The sequence below is a fragment of the Lissotriton helveticus genome, chromosome 5_1 (assembly GCF_964261635.1).
Source record: "Lissotriton helveticus chromosome 5_1, aLisHel1.1, whole genome shotgun sequence".
NCBI classification, from domain to species: Eukaryota; Metazoa; Chordata; class Amphibia; order Caudata; family Salamandridae; genus Lissotriton; species Lissotriton helveticus.
Window position 1 is genome coordinate 618,644,153 of NC_136065.1, and position 24,168 is coordinate 618,668,320.

A 24,168-nucleotide genomic window follows, 5' to 3' on the forward strand; every position below is an offset into this window, starting at 1 on the left:
ACCGAGCCGAAAACATCTGATCTGGGTACAAGCAAGCTGGGAGCTCACGCGCACCTGCTGCTCGTTACAGCAGCCGCGGACTCCGGGCGGGCGGGCGCGAGGTGGCAGAGGGGCCGGCGGCAGCTGCGGAGCGCGCGCTCAGGACGCCTCTCATTGGCGGGCTGTCAGCGGAGTCGCAAGGGCAAGCTGGTAAGAGACTGCAGCGCCGGGGCAAAGAGAGGGCATGCGGCGCGCTCGCCGCTTCAAGCACGTAGGTGTCTTTAGGCTTGTATGATACCAGGTATTCATTCCGTGTCTCGAACACTGACTGACTGAAAGGAAGCTGTGGCTCTGTCGCTAAGTTTGACCCTGAGTTCTATTCTCAGCTTGCACACGTGACTACATCGTGTGGTCCTTGGAAAATCACTTTTCCCCCCTATTGTCCTAATTTGGTAATGTCTAGGACATCTAGTGATATACTAAACGTAGTCTATATTAAAAAAAACTGCAGTTCCACTTAACCTCGAAGCGCCTCGAGGCATTGCTTTGTAGTGTTGCGCTGTACAAAACTCAGAACTCACTTCATGGTTCTGACCAGGGATCTAGAAAGGTCTTTCTCTTTCTTAGATTACATCACCACTGGTGATTCAGCAGCCTACTAGTTGGTGATTCTTATTACCGGGCTACACAGAGGGCAGTGTACACCTCGCTTTGTAGGATGGGTTACTTGGCAGGGAACTGGGCAATTCTCTGAATCTCCAGTCTGCTCCCGCAGGTCTGTGTTTTAGTTTCTATGCTGCTCCCAGCCCGGGAGGTTTGTGCGTGCAGCTCCTTTTACAGCAGGTGCCTTTGGTTAAACAAGTTTTACAAGTACCGCATTCTCGTTCTCCATTCTTCTAAGCGCCTGGAGGCGATTTATTTGGATCTATTGAATGCGTACAGAAACAAAACTATAACAAGTTTCACAAGTGCGCTTATGATAAAGAACCTCCAAATTAGGAGAGATGGAGGAAAAGAGCACAGTACTGCCCAAGGTTCCACGAAGAGGGGCATTTTATCCCGGGGTCCGAATTATGCGGGTTTAACACCTCGACATTCCATTTTCTGTTTCTTATGGAGGAAGGTTGTGACACTGTAAATGTACACACATTTCCTACGGGTATTTTACGCTATAACTTCCATGTGAAAGTGTCTCTTTCTACAAATTTACTAAGATTGGATTATCCTGATCCTTTCATTGTGACACAGACTTCTATGTGGCAACCCAGACTTTTTAATTTCAGACACTGATATTTATATTAGGTAAATCTTCCATTAATAGTACCGCTCTTTGTGATAGATTTGTATGATTTCAAGAAACCATACTACTGTGTGTGTGTGGCTCTGTGTTTGTGTGTGTGTGTGTGGCATTTGCAAGAGATTAAGCTATTGGGATTGTAAATGACAATGCCATTTATTTATCTGTTTTCAAAACCAACATATAAATAAAAATTGTCATTTACAATGCCAATAGCTCTAACTTTTGCAAAGGCGAGACCGTTGCATTGTAAATGCTTGTTGATTTTAGTAGTCTGTGATAACCATAGAAAGCTCTCAAAGTGGTACCTGTAGCGAGCAGCCTTCAGGCTTATCTTGAAGGATGTTAAGCAGCTTTTTTTACCAGTATAATCTGTAGTGTAAGTTAGATGAAAAAAACCCACAATGTTTAGTAACAAGAAGTCTTTTTATTACAACACAATATCACTATCACATTGGTATACCTCCTACTCGGAGATATCAACACAATACACAAAAATACTTCAAAAGCAATCAGGTAAGTAGCACAAAATACGGTGGTCTCCATAGGATCAAACCATATTCTAAGAAAGTGGAATGCGAACTGGAGCGGAAAATGGGACTTGGACAAGAAGACCTAGAGGAGCCAGGGACACATGGAACTGTTTGCTTGACTCCTGGTCAGATAGTAAACAACCTCTGCTAATTAGCCAGTGACCAGATAAATAGTAAAGTTTCCTTGTTATATGCATGGCTGCTGGCCAAATGGTGATCAAACTTGACTATTTAGCCTGGAGCCCGGTAAATAATGAAGCTTTCTGGTATTTTAATGGCCCGCAGGCAACTAGTGCAGAATCTTCATTGATTAGGCAGTGGAAGGGTGAATAGCAACTGCTATTCTCAAGGATGAGAGCCAAACAGTGAATACTTTCTACTATTTAGCCAGTGGCTAAGTGAATAGCAGAGAAGGTTTAATACTTATCAAGTGGCCAGCTTCATAGCCACTACCTACTGTTTGATTTACATAACCAGTGTTAGTACCAAGCTCAATTGAGTAATTTGGGAAGAATTAAAAGTTGAATCAGCTTTTTTAGCCCTCAGTTGGCCTCAAGTGCCAGTTGTATCCTGCATCACTCACCTACCCTTACCACAAACAGTGGGAGTCCAAGTGTGAGGGAGAGGTACAGGTACAGTCTGGAACAATCATGAAATTGAAGGGGATCAGAGGTGGCCTGTGCTTATGAAAATAGCAGCACATGCAGAGACTGCCAGGGGCAGCCTGAGAAGGTAAGGAGCCAGAAGGAGTCCTGAACCACAAAATATTTAACTGAACAAACAGTGAAGGAATCATAGAGCACAGACTGTATATGAGTGTACTTGAAACAGAAACCTAAGACTGTCATAGAGACATTGCGTCATCCCAAAGATGTACAGGGATGGACAGAGTCTGGTGAGAGCAGAGGTAGACAGAGGCCTGCAGAGTAAGAGCAGAAACTGAAATAGGAATGCAGAGCTTAAGGCTGCCAGTTATGTGTATCATGTCTCAGCATGTTAAGAACTATTTTAAGAACTTTCCCTGTGGCAGCCCCCTAGATTCCTTCATAAATCCATTCTCCCCCCACTTACCTCAACCGTAGTCATCAAGTGCACCTAATCTGCAGTGAAACTTCAGTTGTTATCTGGCAACAGGCTTACTAGTTCAGAATGTTTGCTATTTAGACTGTGACTTACAAAATAGAGATTAACTACCACATGGTAAAGAAACCTTACTATTTATGCTGTGTCTTGGTAAATAGTGAAGCTTCTTTTCTATCTGAATGGCAGCCGGACAAATATACACAACCTCTGCAATTTAGTCAATTGTCGGGAGAACAGTGAATTTTCTTTGCTGTTTTCACTGACATTGGCCAAATAGTACATGATCTCTGCTATCTATTTGGAGGCTGGGTAAATAGTAAAGCTTCTTTTCTGTTTGAACTCCCACCAGCCAAATAGTACATAATCTGATACCTAGTCGGTGGCTGGGTAAACAATGAAGAGTATTTGCTGTTTACACGCCCTCTGGCCAGATCGTACATGATCCCTGCCATTTAGTTGCTGACTGGGTAAATAGTTAACTTTCATTGTTATTTGCACAGTAAATTGCCAATTTGTACATAATCTCTGCTATTTAATCAGCGACCAGGTACGCAATGAAGTTTATTTGCTGTTTGCATACTGTGGGCAAATAGTACACAATCTCTGCTATTTATTTGGAGGGTAGGTAAATAGTGAAGTTTCTTAGCTGTTTGCAGGGTTGTTGGTGAAATTGTCCATTATCTCTACTGTTTTAGTTGACAGCTGGATAAATAGTGGTCTATATTGTTTGCACTGTCACTGGGCAAATAGTGCATGATCACTACTACATAGCAAGCCGGCCAAATAGTTAATGATCTGTGCTATCTAGTTACCAGCCAGGTAAATTGAGAAGCTTCTTTGCTGTGTGAGCAGCTGCTAGCCAAGTAGTACATTACTTCTGCTGCCTTGTCGGCTGCTGGGTAAATAGTGACGTTTCTTTGCTGTTTGCACGATTGCTAGCCATATAGTATAAAATCTCTGTACTGATTCAACCGCTGAGTAAATAATTACATATGCTACCCAGTTACATGGCTGCTGCTCAAATAGTGCATAATCTCTGCCATTTAGCCAGCAGATGTGAAAATCACAGTGGAAAGTCACTATTTACCCTGTGGCCTTGTAAACAGCTGCAACCTCTCCCTAAACAGACCCCAGCAATCTCCATCTTCAGCAGTGCACTTCTGGCAGAGACACTCATCATCTCTTTCTGTTTGCAGTTTTCCATGTGGCCTATGGGAGTCTTCTAAACTTTGGTGTCCTGATTACACAAGTTACTGAGAAGCCCTCTTTTCCGTATTACACATCATATGGATGCCACTGTGGCAAGGGTGGAACTGGAATGCCGGTGGATGACACAGACTGGTGAGTGAAGCTAAATGGGGGGAGCAGATGCTTACAGTGATGTTATGAACTTATCCCTTTATCAGAGTGACATTTTGTGTATTTGTTTAAATTCTGTAGGTGTTGTTGGACTCACGACTGCTGTTATGATAAGTTAGCGCTGGAAGGATGCGACCCCAAGGGTACTGGCTACAGATACATGGTTTACCATGGGATTGTAGCGTGTGGTGAGTATGTGTATTTGTGTTATTCTTTCAGAAGGCTTCAGGGCTCTGTTAGAGGGATACTTAATGTAAAGGCATGGAACAGCCTTGAGTATGTATGGATTGGTTGGTTGGTTCTAGTGAAGGCCTTCCTTTCGAGATGGTGAGGGGACGGGAAGAGACAGAGAAGGCGCATTCTAGGTTATTATGTGACAAAACGTATTTAATAAAATCGCATCCATAACTACTAAAACACTCACATTCTTAGTAAAACAGCCGTGAAAGTGCCAATAAGAAGAAGTAAAAATAGTCTTATCCCTTATTCATCATACCCTCAAAATGAAGGATACACACACAAGCTTAAAGTGAATTCTAATATTATTGATGTTTTGGCCACAAGGAATTTTATACTAGTCTCTTCTTACCTATCAGACAAACAATCAACTTTTCACCAACCAATAGCGCACCATTCGTCAAGTCGAGAAATAAAAAAGAAACCAAAAAAAGGTTCAGAAAAATAGGAGTCTGGAACAACTGCATAAAGTTAGATTTGCACAATTTTATTCTACATACTCATGGCAACTAAGGTTAAAAAACAATTTATTTCATAAAACTATGCACAAATACAAATTGCTTTACACTAAAAAACTGTGTCACAGCACAGGTATAAAACACATTACCTAAAAAATCAAAAAATAAATCAATTGCACATAGAGAGAAAGACAAATATTAGACAATACAATTTGTCATTGAGTTGGACATATTCGCGTAACAATTGGTTCTACTACGACCAAGTACCATAAATATCAGTATCTACAGGTCCAGTAGCTTCACGAATTATGTTGTTAATCAGCGTCGACGCGTTTCGATGGTTATGCCTAATGCATGCCCATTTATATCAAGACAACAAATACTTTGAGTTCTCTCTATTGTTCGGTATGTAATTTCCCAACAACGTAATCCTTCTATCCACCCCACTGGTGCTGCATCTGAGTGTCGATCACTCCAATTGATAAAACATAAAATATATTCCAATCGTCTCACTGGTCACGCTGCAATAACATTTTTAGGGAGGTATCTCCATTGTTTTTTTTTTTTTTTAAATCTCTTTATTAGCATCAGATTGGTCCGTGCAAGCATACAAATACACAAGAAATTGTCGACAATAAAAACGTTAATGATCGTTATACAAAAGAAGTACATGGATGACTAGACCAATGACATTACAGGTAGTGTAGCACATTCTAGATTCTTATTTTCACTTTTCCATACCTGAAGGAAAATTGCACACGCGGTATAAAGAGATACAACTTTTCACAAACAAAACGAAAACAAGTGAGCCTTCATGACAGACAGAGCGGCAAGCAATACACCTAGTGACTAGTAAGATGGCATAACCAGAGGCATAGGCAGACGAGGGTAATTAAAACGACAAGCGTAAGGACTAGGGCGAAGCAACCACCCCATCCGGGGCAAGGCGTGCAAGGGAACTGAAGAGGGAGACGCTCCGGCCCCAATCAGCACACAGTCCAAAATCAGCAGCTCACTCATAACCCACTCCAGTAGTGTGTGGACGTTAAGCCCTGCAGACCCCGATAGGCAGCGCACTGGTGGTGCAGCTACAATCACCTAGCCCACCCCCTCTGGGACAATTGAGCTAGCAGCCTGGGAGTGTGTATCCCGTGTAATCTTGCTAAGATACTGTCGATATGGGCCCCAAATGTCAAGTGGGCGTGATGCTGTAGGAATCTGGGTGGAATATTCCACACTATTGGTGTTACATTGGGCAAGGCTGCGCATCCAATTCACGGAAGTAGGGATTCGCCTGGACCCCCAAAGTAAAGCAATTTCCCTTTTCGCCAGCAAGAAACCTATGGCGGCAAGCTTACGCGTGGCCCGGGGGAACTCCGCGACATAGCCAAGCAGTGCAATTTCCGGCTTATGTTGCAGTTCGCACTCTAGAATGTCTCCCAAAATGTGGTGTACCTGTAGCCAGTAAGTGTGCAGTTTCGGACAGGTCCATGTGAGATGTGCAAAATCGGCATGGGGAGCTTTGCATTTAGGGCAGTGATGAGGTCTGTTTGGATCGATTCTGTGGGCCAGCGCCGGAGTGAAGTATAGTCGCCTCAAAAATTTGAAATGAATTAGTTTATGTCTACTGTTAATAGAGACCTCTTTAGTGGAGCGGCAACAGGCATCCCATTGGGCATCTGTGATGGGGCCGCCCAAATCAAGCTCCCACGCCGCCCGAACCCTCGCATCCGAAGACGGGAGGGCCGCCACACAAAGTCCATACAACCTGGAGACCATATGGGCTCCCGTTTGCGACTGGAGTAGAAAAGTCAGTGCTGTCATTTCATCCGGCGGCAATGGGAACGACGGAAACTGCGCTCTAAGCAGGGACCTCAGTCTGGTCAGGACAAAGGAATCCATAAATGTCCGGTCCGTGAACCGTGGATCCTCGGACACAGAGAAAACATGTCCGTCCGGAAACAGATCTCCTATTGTGGTGAGCTGGTATTTGGCCAGCGTTCTGCAGACCACCGCTTCCGCAGTGATGGGGAGCCAGTGAGGGTTAGGTAATGGAAGAGCCGGGGAATACAGTACGTCCAGCTGGAGCAGTCTACGCACCTGCATCCAGGCCCACGATGTAGTGGACACAGTTTGTATGTCAAGGGGGTCACGCGGAAAGCCTCCGGGCAAGATCGAGTTGAGGGTAAGTGGCAGCACCAAGTCTGCTTCAGGTCTCAAATACGGGATCCGAGCGTCCGGGTGAAACCAAGGGTGTGCATAGGCGCACTGCGCGACCAGGTAATAAATATAAAAGTCCGGCACTCCAAAGCCACCTCGCTCATAAGGCAGCGTTAAAATGCGCCAAGAAACTCGCGGCCTTTTATCCCCCCACACTAACCGCAACAACAATGAGCGGAGCTGCGTGAAGAAAATCCGAGTGAGCGGGACCGGTATGTTATTAAATAAGTACAGAAAGCGGGGAAGAATGATCATTTTAATTATGGCGATACGGCCGGCCATAGAGATAGGGAGGCGAATCCAACGTGCAATATTATCCTCCAGAAAGTCCAACGCCTGCCCATAGTTAAGACGAATCATGGATACCGTTTCTAGATGAATGTGGATACCCAGATATTTCACCGAGTCTGTATTCCATTCCAGCGGGAACGGGCAGTCCCAGCGAGCAGTGGAGGGGGTGAGCGGAAAGATCTCAGATTTATGCCAATTAATACGAAGACCGGAGTACCTCCCAAAGCGTTCCACCTCAAGCAGCAAAGGCGACAGGTTGGTCTCCGGAGACCTGACATACAGAATGGTATCATCAGCGTAGAGGGAGACGAGTAACGGGCCTGTCCGGAACTGGAGCCCGCGGTGCAGGTGGCGCTCCTGAAAATGACGTACCAAAGGGTCCATGGCTAGAATATATAACAGGGGGGACAGGGGGCATCCCTGCCTGGTTCCCCGGGAAAGAGGGAAGCTATCAGAGAGCGTGCCATTAAGGCGCAGTCTCGCTCTGGGGGCAGTATAAAGCAGCTCGACCGTGGAGACAAACAAGGACGGCATGCCCATGCGGTGCATGACAGATAGAAAGAACGACCATTCTAAGGTGTCAAACGCCTTCTCGGCGTCTAAAAACACCGCAGCTGCCGGCGTAGTCGGCTCAATTTTGTGAAGAACAGAAAACAGCGTCCGCAGATTAAAGGAGGTGGATCTATGGGGAACGAACCCGGACTGGGCTGGCGAAATGATAGACTCCATAAGTAAAGATAGTCGGGTGGCAAGGACTTTCGCCAAAATTTTATAGTCAAGATTGAGCAGGGAAAGGGGCCTGTAGGAACCGCACCTAGTGGGGTCCCGATCCGGTTTGGGGAGTAAAATGATAACGGCCTCCCGCAATGTGGGTGGCAGAATCCCCGTCTCGAGTGACTCCGCATACACCTCAATCAGGCGAGGTACCAGTTCCTCCTTGTACTCCTTATAGAAGTCAGCTGAAAAGCCATCTAGCCCCGGCGCCGACGAGCCTTTCAATGCATCAATGGCTTCCACAACGCTGTCCGGTTCAATAGGCATCGCCAGAAAGTCCTGCATGTGTTTTTCCAGGAAGACCATAGAGATTTCGTTAATATAGGGGCCAGGGTCGCGACAGTCAGCCGATAGTCCCGAGGTGTACAAGTCCTTGTAGTAGGATAGGAAGGCATCGCAGATGGCAGGGGTGGTCTGATGACGAGCTCCCTGATCATCTACCATGTCCGAGATAAATGAAGCCTGGCGGGGGGGACGAAGCAGATGGGCCAAGAGCTTGCCAGGCCTGTCTCCTTCACCATACCGCCTAGCCGAGTGTTGTGTGCAGAGATATGTCAGTTCTCTGTCTGCAGTGTCTCTGAACTCTTGCAGCAGTGCCAACCTCTTTGCCTCTACCCCACCATCCGTGTCAGTGAGCGTGTTAGTGTCCAAAGCGGCAATGTCCTTCTCAATACGGGTCAGGGAGGCACGGATGTCGCGCAAAGCCCCTACATGTTTGTTGATGCAAACCCCCCTGATGGTGGCCTTGAAACCCTCCCACAATGTAGCCCAAGCGTCCACTGTGCCCTCGTTTAACTCAAAGTACTCCTCTATGGCAATGCGAATGTCCTCCTTGAAGACCGGGTCAGCTAACGCCCTGCCAGGAAAACGCCATTGTTTCTCGTACCCTCCCAACCTGGGGATGAGCAGGGTCAGCACTATGGGAGAGTGGTCAGACAGAGTGCGCGGGAGTGTCAAATGGTCACTCACCCAACCGGCTACCCCTGGGGAAAGGAGCCAGTAGTCTATTCTGGTGCTAGTGTTGTGATACCCCGAGTGGTGGGTGTAGACGGGTGAGGTGGAATGCAAACGGGCCTCAATGTCAATCAGTGAGTAATGAGCGCACACATCCGCCAGCACAGCACGGGAGCGGGGCTTACAATCCGGGGAAGAGGAGGTGCTGTCCCTGGCAGGGGTCATGAGCAGGTTAAAGTCACCCCCCAGTATCATCATATCAGTGTCTAATCTCAGCAGAACATCCTGAAGTCCCCGGAAGAAGGCAGGGGAGTCCGAATTGGGGCCATATATTCCAACAAAGGTGACCTTAAAGCCCAGAAGCACCCCCGTAACCACAACATATCTGCCATCTACATCCAATATGCTGTCTGAGAGCACGAATGGAACACGTCGATGTATCAGGATTGCAACCCCCCTTGCATATCTGCTATAGCTAGAAAAAAATCTGTGCGCGCCCCAGCTTTTTGCAAAGGAGGAAGAGTCAGCATCCACTAGGTGTGTCTCCTGCAAAAATAGGACATCCACCCCATGCCGCGCTGCATAGTTTAGAACCTGTCGCCTTTTCCTCGTATCATTTAAACCTCGGACGTTCCAAGACATGGAGGTAAGCCTGGAAGGACCAGACTGCTGTCCTAACTTAGCCATTCAAACTCGGTGGAATCGTAAGAAAACATGCGTGTACGGACCTGCCATTCCCTATCGCAAAAAAGGCATCACTTAGATAGAAAAACAGTGCGAATGCACAAACAACAAGATCAAAGCATAAACAAGCCCATCCCAACCACCCACCACCCAGCCACTCCTCAAGCCCAAGGAGGCTAAACCCACCCTTCCGGAAACAACCTAGAGCAACAAACAACAACAGTTGTCCACTAATGTACCTGTAAAATAAAGACAATGTTAGAGAAAAAAACAATGCGGCTCGCGCCATGGGGGTAGGCGACGCTCCGCCATGCAAGAACCACAACCGGGGCAACGTTCAAATGTCAGCAAGTATGAAAAAGCACTGCAAAAGTAAAAAAAATAGGAACAGTAGTATCAGATGCAGATTACTGGGGCAAACACTCCGGATCGAGAAGATGGAAAGGTGCTAAGTCAACCCTGTCCGGTTTCGGTAAACAGGTCAGCACTAGCCTGCGAGTCAGTGTGCGGCGGAGACTGTTGAGCAACATCAGATTGTCGAGGGGACCCCCTGTTTTTGTAGGCTCGACAAAATTCCTGTGCCTCCGCAGGAGAGTCAAAAATGCAAAACCTGACGTCCACGTCCACCCGGAGCCTGGCAGGATACAGCATACCATAGCGCAATCCCATTTTGCGCAAGGCAGCTTTGACACCAGTGTATTTACGGCGTGCATCTTGGACCATGATGGTGAAGTCCGGGTAGAAAGAGAGCACATCTCCCTGCCACCGAACCTCGCCCGCCTCCCTGGCAGGCTTCAGCGCCGCACCTCTGTCCCTGAAGTTCATAAGCCTGGCAATAATGGGCCGGGGCGGCAGGCCAGGGTTAGTTCGGGGCCCCAGCGATCTGTGAGCGCGCTCAACCACGAAGCCAGCGGTAAACGTGTCTCGGCCAAAAAGTTCGATCAGGAGGTGTTCCACAAAAGTGTCAAAGCGTCCGGTAGCTGTCGTCTCCGCCACGCCGATAATTCGGATATTATTGCGCCTGCTGCGCGCCTCTAAATCCTCGTTCTTAATTGCGACGTCTTTAAGGATCTTCTCCACTCGTTCCAACCTTTTCAGCGTCGACGCCGCACCATCCTCGAGGTCGGAAACTCTGGATTCCGCCAGGTCCAGACGCCTATCGTGCAGTTGGATCGTCGCGCCCATGTCCGCCATTTTCTTTTCGAGGGTATCAAAACGAGAATCCAAGGCCTTGAATCCAGCCCTCATCTCACCCATCATCTCAGCAACCATACCCGCAGTGTCTTTCGCTGCCAACTGGCCCCCAGTGTCTACCTCCGCCGCCGGCGAAGCTGCAGAAGCACGTACGGGTGCTGAACTGAAGGTAAGTCGCTTCTGGGTAACATCCTTCTTCACCATGGTGGAAGCAGTGGCGGGCAAATCGCCAGTGGCACAGGACTCTATGACAACAGCGGCACCCAGAGAGTCAAGCACAGTGTCCGGGCACCCCAGTAGCAAGGCGGGTAGGACGGGACCAGAGCAGGGGTACTCGTCGGTCCACCGTCCCAGGGCTGACTCACGCTGCGGGAGCCCACGAGTCGCCAGGGCGGTTGCACACAGGACAGCAGGGCATGAATCTGGCTGAAGGAGTGCGCCAGAGGCCAAGAAGTAGGGTCAGCAGGCGGCTGCGGCAGCCACCCGGCAGCAGCCGGCGGATCAAGGGGCCCACCAAGACAGGCAGCCAAAGGTGGTGTGGTGGGGGGACCAAGTAGGCAAGGCCTCGAGGCAAAGGCAACTCAGCTGGGCCAGGTCTCGCAGGTCAGGTAGCCAGCGTCGGTCACAAGAAGCTGTACAGGCGGCAGACAAACAGGGCCACCGCATCAGCAGGAGAGCAGGAGGCCAAGTTCCGCAGGGGGACAGGCGCAGGTCTTGGGTGCACGGTAGCGGTGGGGCAATGGAGGTAGGCCCCCACCGAGTGCAGCGACGCCAGGCCGTTCGCAGAGCGCCCTGAAGCCCGCCGGCCACACCCCTCGCCAAGCGCCCCTCAGCCCGCCGCCCGCGCTCCCCGCTCGCCGCCGCCCCACCCGGCGGTCCCCAAAAATCGAGGCCCCGGCTCCCAAGGCCGGACCAGGCCGCAAGTGCCGGTCACGCACCGAGGGGCCGCACCTCCACCCACGGAGACCACCGGGGCCGAGCAGCGGACCCGGGAGAGAACTACAGCGGCCCTAGTGCCGAGGGGGACAGCAAGGGGGCAATCAGGAGACTCACCAGGCGCTCCGCAGCTGCAACGTAACGGCCCGCGAGGCGCAGCCGGCCGCAGCACCACTCAGCTGTTCCGACCTTCCACGTTGTCCCCCGTCCTCCAGATTAGGCAGGCTGCATCAGTAGGCTCCAAGGATCGGCTGCAGGCGTAATTCGTCCTCAGCGCAGCGCCGGATCAGTGGCGAACGGCCCCGGTCATTTCTCGCCCGGCGGAGCTCTACGATCAGGCGGCCATTTCGTTCGCCCGCGTAGCCACGCCCCCGAGGTATCTCCATTGTAGTCTCCTAATATGACTTAATGGTTAACACTTCCTTTCATTCACGTCGAAATCTGACATGTAGAAAAAACGCGCCAGAACAATTACGATGATTCTCCTCTTACGGAGCTAACCGGAGCGGGACAAATTAAGGGGCATATTAACAACGGCCAGCAATAATAATCGCTGGCCATGCTTAGCGATAATTAAAATATTACAGGCTATCTCTGGAATTTATCACCCTGGTAGCGCGTAATTAACAACGCGTTACTCCAGGGCGATAACAATTCCAGAGATAGCGAGGTTATCGCCCTTTTGCAGGGAACATCGCTGGTATTCCAGTGATGTTCCCTGCAAAAGGTCGATAACCTTGCTGATACGACCCACAGGGTCGATTCAGCATAACCCCCCGCCCCCCTCTGTTAGGGATAGCTAAGTCAGGATTTTAGCAGACATTAGATTTTGGCAAAAACAGCCGTTTTCGGCAAAATCTAATGTGTGCTAAAATCATGGGGGCTGCCTTGTAAATATTGCGATGTGAACATCAGCGATATTTGCAAGCTAGTCCATCCAGGGTACGCCCAGTGACGCCCACTTTGCATCTCATTGGAGATGCAAAGGGAGGCGTTGGAAAAAAGGGTGCTAACATGTGATTATGCATGTAAGCACCCTCTTGTATATAGGGCGCTGGTTTTATCTCCGCTTTTTTGGCTTTGTAAGCCAAAAAAGCGGAGATAGAGCCCTTGTAAATATGTACCCTAAAATCGTTATAGACACCTGGGTACTGGTTCATTGAGTGTGTACTCCAAGTTGCCTTGTAAAGTATCTTGTCAATCGGCGTGATAGTGCCAGTCAGGCCAGTCAGAGAAGTCAAACGTGCCAGCCAGTCAGAGAAGTCAAACTATTTTTCGAACTGCTCCTCAATCTAAAAAAACAACATCATTAAGAGCCGTTCGTTTACACGTAGATATAGCAAAATACATCAGTGTATGTTCACAAATGTATTTTTGGCAGAAAACGCAAATTCATGACAGAAAGTACCTCTTTTACACCTGTCAGGAATTGACATTGGTATTGCTGGTGATGTAAATGTATTTTACAACTGAGGATTTCACCGTGAAAGGTGTGGAAACTCCCAGAGTACTCAATTCCATTCAAAGGGGAAATGTGCATCCCAAAGGAGGATTTTCCTAGGACGTTTGGGAACATGTATGTTAGCAGGCATTCCCAAACTCCGATCAACCCCTTTAACCAGCCAAGAAATGGTCAGAAATTTCATATCTCTTTCAAGAACGGGGAACGGGAACGGATCACCCTCATATTTGGTGGGGAGTGGAAGAATAGCTTTCTCCTCAGGGGAAATCATTTATTTTTTATCCCTGTGAAAAAATAAGTTTGAGCGCTGGAGGCACCCATTGCACTGTGAGGATTTCTACTCTGGGGCCGATTCCGATCTGGGTCGGAAATCACCCCGACTGAGCCGGATCCAGAATGTTTTCCGACCGATCTGACTCCTGCAGTCCGACCGAGCGAGTACGATGCGGCCGTATGCTGTCGGACTCGTTTCGGTCGGACTCACCTTGAAGTCAATGGGAGCTGGTCGGACAACGTGTACATGGGCTCCCATTGACTGAATGAGTACGTTCCGGACAAGTGTGCCCCCTACAGTGTGTACGCGTCAGTGCAATCCGCACAGAACATGCCTGTGTTGGGGAGACCCATGGGTTTCCCCATGTGTCCGATGCGTAAGGTTGGGGGTAACAGGGGGTCCGATGCGGACCCCCAAAGTCCAGCTCTGGGAGCTATTGCGAGCCGGAAGCTCCGGCTCGATCCGGCTGTCCGAATCGCGCATCGTACTGGCTCGGTCAGAATTCGCCTCCATTGCGCGCCACGGTTAGCTTACGGCCGATACGTACGGAGCGGTTCGGACCCGGAAACGATTCGGCCGGAGATTTCGCGCTTGTTCGCATCGTATTCATCGTCCAGACCCGTGTACAAACCGGACGGAAATTCAGCCTCCGAATCTGACCCACTGAATCCCAAACCCGATTCGGAGCCCTTCCGACAGAGATCGTAATCGGCCCCTAAGTGTAGTAATCTGCACAGCAGGAATAGGTCCCTGCATCACCTGTCATATGCCATCTGCACCTTTCACAACTTTACAGGCTGAGTATTGGTAATGCTGGTAAACACCCAAAAACATAAAAGTTCAAGTGGAGATCAAAATCCCCATATGTTTACGTACCTATTGGTGACTAGGACATGCAGCATTTAAGTTTACTTCATTTTCATTAGTGTATAAAAGTAATCACAATTCAATCACTCATCAAAACCCCATAGAGGTCACCCCCAATACGCTCAATTGAGAAGTGCCCTAATTAACAAATAGCAGTAGTAAAGTCACAGTATCAAATTGAGGCTGAATGCAAGGAGCCTAGGGGTGAGAAAGGGCAGTGATAACAAAACCTTTAGGACCTCCGTGTAAGACGTGTGGATCCTTTACAAAAAAAAATCACCCTGCAATCCACTCACCGATTAACAGCATTTCACCCTGCAGCCTCCTTTAAAATACTTGCAGGAGTTTCTGAGATATAACTAGCCCCAAGGAGATCAACATGCTCTGTGGAAAGTGTAACATTATGGCACATTTAAAAACGTTTTCAGAGTTATTCGTTTACAAAATAGGTGGCTAGGGGTTCATCATTAAAGAAACTTAAAGTGGCTTGCTTTATGTAGAATATGCTGATACAAACGAAATCCATTTGAATAGAAATGAAGGCTAAATTCTCATAGCTACTTTTACCCCATGATTACAAATTGTGTTTGGTGCAGGGGCCTAGCTTCAGGAGGGGTGCCTGGGTGGGACATCCCCGCAATAAATGCATCCATGACTTGGTGGTTGTGTAAGAGAGCCCTGATGCTAGTCTACTAAGTCTGTGTTGGTTTTTCTCATTGGGTGGCAAGGATTAAAGATAAAACAGTGACCTCTGTTGTTAAACATTACAGACAGACACTGAAATATACATTTGGAGCTGTATTATGGAAAAGCCCTGGGGGTGCAGCGGGCACGTGCACCCGCGTTTCACGCCCCGGGGCACTTTGGTATTACAGAAAGGGCCGTAGTCGCTTTTGCGGCCCTTTCTCTAATACAGATAGCGCTGGTGCACATATAGCGCCAGTGCTATCACCAGATAGTATTCCCTCATTTGCATAGAGGCCTCGCCCCATGCAAATGAGGGACTCCCTTTGCTCCCAAGACGTATTATAGACGCGGGCGCAGAGGCAAAGAAGTTGTCAGGAGGAGCACCTGATGGCAGCCCTCTGAAAGAGGTCCTATGCATCCCCTTGCAGGCTTGTGCAGTCATTCATTGCACCTGCCTGCAATGGGATCTCGCACCCCTCTTAGAAGTGCAGACGGGTTGCCGCCTGCACGAGAAATACGGAGCTGCTGCTTCAAAGCCACTTCGGTTTTCACTTGAATGCACCACTCTCAGGGCAGCACGACTCTACAGCTGCCCTGAGGGCAGTGCATTCAATGTAACAGGGAGTACTTTCCGTGTTTGTGCCTGGGGCATCTGTCTAAAGTGTAAGTGCACCCTATGTGTAATAGGGCCCCTGGTGGCTGAATTTCAATATGTGAAACCAGATAACCTGGAATCAAAACCGGCTTGCCTGCATGTCCAAATTGTGTGATCCTAGGCTAGCATTTTATTTCATGGAGCCTCCTTTTAATTTATCATCACATCTAAGAGCACTTTTAAATACTTGAGTCCACCATGTGTGCTGTAAAAGCAGCTTTTATGAATTGATTTAATAGACTATAATCTTGCTTCATCTACAATGAGAAGATAGGCCACAGTTAGGGTTTACATGCCCAGTGACTTGTTAGTTCACTAATGGCATTGTTGTTTGGAGCAAGCCATTAATATTTTCTAAATTCATGTTTAAAAACTTACTTTTAATAAATGTCTGTCTATGCTCTGATGCAATCTGTTGTACTAAGGTGAAACACGTTTGCATTTTAAAAAGTACATTTTCTTGAATTTTGAACAGACTATCATATTTTTACATTATGTTGCAAGATATATATGTCATACTTCTTCATGGTTTGGCTCCTGCACAGACCCAACTCAGAACCTTGCCTTGGTTCTGGCTCAGCTCACCCTATTCATTTGCTGGTGAGCTCACCTCTATTTGCAGCTCAGGCCTAGTACATGGAACCATCAGTCATTTGAGAAAATGGTTTGTAAAAGGCGAGGACTTGCAAACGTGGGGCTCCGCCTACATGCACTGATTCAACAGCTCTACCATCAAAGGTTCTCATAGCAGAGATGTAGAATAGTGCAGTTTTTCTTGTTCTCAATGCACAGAGAGCATTTCAGTGGAAACTTAAATATATGCAGCCTGATTCACAAAGGTAACTTACGCTTTTGTATAATTTACACTTTTGAGTACGTTTACTACTTTTGACACAACATGTGAGTGTACATTACTCTACAGTGCAAGTTATCTTTTACATCAGGCCCCTAAAGTGACTGGTTTACCAAAAAATAGTACATCTGCACCCACTGTTTGAATGGGTGCAAATTTACAAATTTTTTAGAATTCACAAACATTGGCAGAAGTAGATTTGGAAAGCTGTGCTAGCCTCACATTTCTAGGTGTCGAATTAGCAATCAAACTTTCAAAAGGTGATGGGATGAATGCTTGCAAATAGTTGAACCTGTGGCAATCGCTTGAGGTAGAATTCCAAACCATGGTTATTTGCCCACAGTGCCACTCTGGACTGAGTTCCACCTAACGCAAATCAGTTCTAATCATGTTCCTTGTGAAAAACAGTGCATTCTGAACCTTGGTCATCTCACCCCTCCACTCTGCAGATCAATGCTTTTTTAGCTGGGAATTTAGAGATTCACACCCTTTAAGTCTCTCTGACTAAGCTATGTCCATCCTGGTTTTCTTCGATCCTGTTTTCAATTTCAACTATCTGTATTTGACTTTTTATAGAACAATAGTCCACCTGGTGTGGTGCCATTCATGTGACACTGGTAAAGGAATGTGTTGTCTGAGTCCAATTAGATATAGTGCTATAACTAAAGGATCCAGGAGACAAACTTGTATCCTGGTTCACAGTGGTCCAATTTGAGCAATCCTAGGCAATTCCCTATACCTCCCTGTACGTTTGTTCACTTATCTGCCAAAACAGGAAGTGAGCAGAGTTGATTCAGTTTGTAACTGAGTAGTAAATACCATCCTCAGGACACAATGAGTGAGCACCCCAAACTTCTTCCAAGAGACATGGGGTGGGATTTGGCTCACTGTTTAGGAACATTTGGAACAAAATGTTGCCAGACTGTGCTCTTGACAACACAGTTTCAGGAAGGAAATAGTTAGCAATCCTTAGGTTTTACAGACTGTGTTGAAGGGGTGCTCGTACACATTTCATTATTTGTAGGTCTTCCAGACTATCTAGAAGTGAAATTTGCTGTATCAATAAATCCTGCATGTGCTTTCCAGACAATTGTGTACCTGACTGAAATTATTGGATGCACAAAAGACTAAGGGGCATATTACCAAGGCGGGCGATATGTGATTATCGCTGCTTTACCGGCAGTTTTCGGCCGCTAAGCGGCGATAATTCTATCGCCCTAGTAGCAAGCTGTCGCTAACAGCAGTTAGCGACGGCTTGTAGGCGATAGCGAGCGGTTTGGGGCCTGCTTTGCATGTCAGCGATATTCATCGCTAATGACATGCAAAGTGGGCGTACCCAACCTGTTAGCAACTGAAAGCAGTCGCTAACGTCGCTATCGCCTATTAGCAAGGCAGGCGTAGCATTGGAAATATTCGCGCTAAGCGCGAATATCTCCAAAAACTAACGCCTACTCAGACCAGTTCTTAGCCATTATATCCAATGGGAGTTGGATATTATGGCTAAGTCCTCATTAGCGATAATGCATGAGTATCGATGGATTACCTGCGATATTCACGCCTTTCACCGCTAACGCCGGATATTTTATCGCTTTAGAGATAAACATCGCTAATAGCACGTTATCTCTGCGATAATATCCGGTGATGCTTGGCGTTAAAAAAATACTCGCTAAGCCCATTTAGCGATAAATATCGCTAGTTGTTGGTAATATGCCCCTCAAACCTGTGTTTCAGAAGATGCAGTTCCTGCAACTTTGGGCCCATCACTGATCTCTACAAAATAGGCCATCACAATGTGTGTGTAACAACGGAAAATATCACCAGAATTTCTTATCTTATTGTTTAATACTTCCTAATATTTTTTTTATTGTAAATATATACATAAAATAGTAATTTGCCGTAGTGCTTCCAGCATGTATGGGTACTACTCGATTGTACATGTGTATGTATATCTGCAGTTCGTTCAAACTTGACCAAAAGGCAAACCACGGTGTTGCGCAACTGGTATGAGGTGCTGCTAATAACAATGCTCAAAGTGCCAAACAGTCTGTGATGAGTTATACGTAATTAAGGAACGATGATCACTATACAAGGGATTTTAATAATTTATGGTCAGGCTAATAATTATTATCGAACCTGGTCACTATATATCTTGCAGGTTTTGCAGCAGTTTCATCCCTCGGTTACAGCAGTTGCAATGATGCAATTCTGCCCAGTTGTGCACACATTTCATGCAAGTTACCTATAAGAACTCAGATTATTAATTGAGGGGGGTGAGAGCGCCACTTTAATAATAAAAACAATACTTGTCAGTGTGAACCGCAAAAGTCACTAAATAAATCAGTGCTTAACCTCTGTTAGCTTGGCACAAAAGCAGCCAGGCTTAACTTAGAGGCAATATGTAAAGTATGTATGCAGCACTCAAATAATAATAAAGTGAAATCACAACACAAGAAAAATCCCAAACTAGTTTAGAAAAATAGAGCAAATTTTAGAAAATAAAATGGCAACAAAATGACGTTCAGGGCAAACTCGATGGAGAGCGGGTGAAGTACAGGGACCACATACACCTGGTGGAAAGTTAACCTTCTACCTTTGTCCAGTTTTCATATGAGAAACACTCATCTATGAGGTTAGCGGAGATCAGGCTGTAAGTTGAATCCGGAGAGGTCGTCAATGGTGGGTTACTGATGTATCAGGCCTTGCTCAGTACTTCACTTCAACAACCGCACCAGCATTTCCTGACGACACAAAGAATTCCCAGTGAGTCTGTATCCAGGAAGGTCGTGTCAACAGTTGGGTACAGGTTCAGCATTGGCCTCTCACATTTGCAAGGAGACCGGGGAACTTTTTTTGACATGAAGAGTCCAGAACCTCTGGGTTTTTACCTGGAGTCCAGTTCTTGCAGTTGTGGGGTTGGAAGAGTGCACTGTAACACCAGCCAAGTGTCCAGAAACTGGAAGGGCACCTCTTGAGGAGTAGGACTCACTTCAGTACAGGGCAGAAGCAGAGTTCATGCAGGTCCAGTTGGTACTGGTCAGCTGGACATTTGCAGGGAAGGCCTTTGGAATCTTGTTGTGTCCATTTAGCTCAACCAGGAGTCCCCTGACTGACCCTTGGAGTCACGTCTGGGGCCCTGGGTTCAAGGCAAGCAGGGTGAGTCTTCCTTCAGGCTTCAGAAAGCAGGGCACTGCTTCTTTTGAGTCTTTACAGGTTCAGGAGTGTTCTGATGAGAGGTTCTGAGGCGGCCACTATTATAACCAGTGCAAGCCTGTGTGTGGGGGTCACACCCTTTGTCTTACTCTAAATTGGTTCTGCCCAGTTCTTCCCTTTTCCCTGGGTTTGGCTCAAATTTATCTGTTGGGGGGGAGACAAAGGGCAAGATTGTAAGAAGATTGTAAATTACAATCCAAATGAGTGGAACAATTATTTGTCTATCTGCTCCCAAACTGAACTTATAATTCATTAAGTGTAATAAGGAAACCAGGTATTAGTCTATGGGGAGATAGCTTTGCTGCAGTGAGACACGACTTTGGGGTAATTTTCCTGGGCTACTTCTTGGAAGTCAACTCAGTTTAAAGGGGAACAATGGTTTCATTTCCCTTAAAAATCTCCTGTAACATACATTTAGGCCTCTGAAGGCTCTCACAACTAAATCTGTGCCTTGGGGGTTCCCCAGTCAGGATGGGCTATATCTTGGCCTGAAGGGGTTGCACTTTGTCCTTAAGGATGTGCAGATCTTTGTGGGTGATGCAGGCAGACTTGAAGCAACAGTGTTTTTTGATTGGTAGCCACTTTAGACTACTCATTACGGGGGAGATGTGGTCATATCTCTTTGCTCCTGTGACCATCCTTGCAGCTGCATAATGAGTGGATCTCAGAGTGGCTAAGCGAGATTTCAGGATGCATGTGAGAATGTAGTTTTCGTAGTCCAGTCTGGATAGTACTAGAGCTTGCATTGTGGCACCCTTTGCTATAGCCTTTGTGTGAGTGCTCATGTTTAGATTTGCATTTCAGGACATCTAGGTTATTTAGCCATTCTTTTATCGGTGGTGGGGGGGGGGGACTGACTGTGATTGGACAGAAGGAGGATTTACGTTTTTTCTTTGTTGAGTTTAAGGTGGTTGTGTGTCAGCCAGTTTTGGACTTGCGTGTGAGTGGCCTTCAGCCAGTGTACAAAGCAAACACAAGGAGATGATGGAAGGAGCGCTGAAAATTTTCAGACACTCAGCCCAAGTCACACATCTGGGTTGAATCCATCATTGTTCTTTAGCTCACTTTGCCACCCTAGTTCAGACACAGCTATATGCAAATCAGTCTTGACCCTGTGCCTCGTGGGAACAGTCCAGCCCGAAATGCCAAGCCATGTCTTCCCTGGAGCGGAAATAAGCATCCTGGGACCAGTTTCATCAGCCAGGCTACCTTGAATTCAGTGGCAAAGTGAGCAAGGGACCAACGTCTGGGCATACCCTGCCAACTCAGGGCGAACAAGGCAAACACAAAGAGATGATGGACGGAGCCCGTCCTGTATGCATTGCGGCCAGGGCTGTCACCAGTTCGTCCCCCGTATGCTTCTCCTCCGGTTGTTTACGCACCTCTACTGGTAAAGTCGTGGCAAGATATCTCTGAGGAATTTGTGGACTAACCTTATGATCATTTGGGGTGTATAATGCTCTATAATGATCTGCAAAACATTGGGCTTCTTCCGACGACCCCGGAATCAACCCCCTGCTGTTGATCCAGCACCACTGGTATTGGCGATACAGTCCTCGCAGCTTGACCTAGCCTGTGCAGCATGCGACTGGACTTCTATCAGCAGCACTTACTTAACGAGGCGAAGACAGTGTGGCAAGCCACACAGAATGGAATATATCAATGGGGTCATAATTGTTGGGTCAGACTAAGCTGTAATCTTGCTGCCTTATTGTTCGACTTCCTACATTTGCCCTCTAGCCTCTCAATTTGGGTATTTACCTGTTACTGTGTTCTATGCGATGATCTTCCGCCCAGAAGCTAATTTCTTCCCCTCGAATAGTTGGCTTAAGTACCTCCCACAGAACAACTTTTGTGGAGGCTGTGGGTGTATTGAAAGCAAAGTATTCTGTTAGCGCTTTTTGTATAGTGGTCCGATAAGTTGGCTTCTTGAGATGCCGTGGTGACATCCGCCATAGAAATCTAGGGTGATTGGCATCAACATGAAGCTTTAGGGACAGAGAGGAGTGATCGGAAAGTCCCTGTGGGTGAATATGGGGCGATGACACTCTGTGGAGATTTGTGGCAGGGATAAATAGGTAATCTAGGCTGGGAAAGGACCCATGAACCGTCATGTAGTATGTATATCTGTTCTCGGCCGGGTGATAGGCCCTCCAGGTTTCTGCCCATCCCAGGGTAGTCTTCAGAGTGGACAGCCTAGAGTCATGTTGGGCGTCTCTCCCACCCCGTGGTCGCCATATGTCTACCCAGGGTTGAACAAAGTCGTTCCAGTCTCCCCCTACGAAGCAAAGGCCACATGGCATCTCCCCACTAACAAAGGAAGCCCTCAGTAAAGGTGGCCCCCTGCAGGGGGGGCATAGACGCTCAGGAGTGTGAGATGTTCACCATGAAGGTCACCTGTCACTACAACGTAGCGACCATGTGTGTCCACCCACACCCTCCGGGTGGTGAAAGGCACTCTACGATGGATTAGAATGGCTGTGCCCCAGGAGCCCCATGAAAACCCGGAGTGAAAAAAGTCAGGCTAGGCAGGGTTTTTTTGTCCCCATAAGATAGGTTTCTTTTAAGAGGGTAAAGTCGGCCCCCAAGTGTTTGGCCTGCCGAAGGACTGCCCCTCATTTAATTTTATTCAGCACACCCTCATGTTCCAAGTTACTATATGGAGTTGACCCCCTGTACCCTCTGTTGTGCAGTTAGTCATGTATATCACTGATAGGGAAGGATCCACTCTAAGCATATGTCAGATGTAGTGTGAACAACAGGACTGCAACTGTTTAATGACCAATAGAGCATGAATGCAACAAACAACCCCTCCACCCTCCTTCCCCATACTTCACAGAACTGGAAGCATCTGTCATGGTATGCACCCTTACTGAATCCCAACTGGGGGAACGTGAAGGAACACCATCAAAGAATCCCATGAAACACGCCCAAAAAACTTGACCTCTAGAAAAGATTCCTAGGAATGTCTCTCTTGGGTGGCAGCTTTAAAAGCAGGTGTCCTGTCCAGCTCAGTCCATGGCTAGTAACCATATCAATCTCCCAACACACAATTGGCCCACCCAATGTACACTGCATGCACATGCAATATAAGCATGCAAAGGAGGATGGAGTGTGAAATCCCTGTACAAGCTTGAAATTGAAGAAGAAAAAAAAAGTTGGAAAGGGATATAGTAATCAGTGTATCAGTATCACATGGGACGACAGTGCCTCGGTAGCTTCAATGATCTCCATCTGTGCATGAACTCCTCCACGATGATCGAGATTTGTTGTGGCACTTGGAAGTGTACTTCTTGGGAAAGTTGTGCTGGTTGCTCTGTGATGAATCGGAGTCCATTCTGGGCGGAGTATGTTGTTTAATCACCACGGATTTATCCATCCACTGGAAGGCTGCCTCCAGAGTATTGAAAAGTATTCTTTGGGAATTATACACTACCCTCAGCCGTGCTGGATATAACAGCATAAATTGGAGCTTGAGAATTCGCAGTTTTTGCTTGGCCACTAGGAAAGAGCATCTCTGTTGCTGGACCATTTTTGTATAATCGGTGAAGTTCGTGAAGTGGGCTGATTCATACACAATTTTTTCTTGATTCCGGACACAAAGCAGGATTGGATCCCGGTCTAAGTAGTATAGGCGTGTCGCTATGATTGGTCGGGATCGTGCACTGGGTAGTGGCTTCTTCACCAGGGCCCAGTGACCTAGTTCCACCACGAAACATGATGCCAGGCTCTCCGGTGGAACCACAGATTTCAGCCATTGCGTCAGGAACTGTTCCCCAGAGGAGCCTTTGTATCCCTCCGGGGAGCTCACAAATAGTAGGTTATAACCTCACGGACAACCCTCTGCGTCTTCCAACCCTATGGCAAGTTCCTTGGTTGTAGCAAGTCAAGTCAAGTCAAGTCAAAATCCACTTTATTCGATTATTTTAAAATCATAAAAGTATGCTATTCAATCACAGGATAAAACAATGGTTTAAAATTACATTAAAATTATTTTACAAAAATGTACATTTCATATATGCATAACACAGTGGTGTCAAATTGATTTTTATACAATATAACTTGCATATTTTATGGGATCAACACAGATTCAATGCATGTTTTAAAAAGTACAAATTTAGCGTCATGTGTAATCTCAATTAATTAGTTGGAATATCAATT

The 24,168-nt window shown here is 47.0% G+C and overlaps 1 protein-coding gene across 1 annotated transcript in view; it reads left to right on the forward strand.

Annotated features, from left to right (window-relative positions):
* LOC144754782 (basic phospholipase A2-like) overlaps window positions 1–24,168 on the forward strand; it is a 192,569-nt gene that overhangs the window by 124,459 nt on the left and 43,942 nt on the right. The window contains exons 3-4 of the mRNA XM_078642988.1: window positions 4,089–4,233; window positions 4,333–4,439. Of these exons, the coding sequence (XP_078499114.1) occupies window positions 4,089–4,233; window positions 4,333–4,439 (252 nt within the window). The remainder of the gene's footprint in view (window positions 1–4,088; window positions 4,234–4,332; window positions 4,440–24,168) is intronic.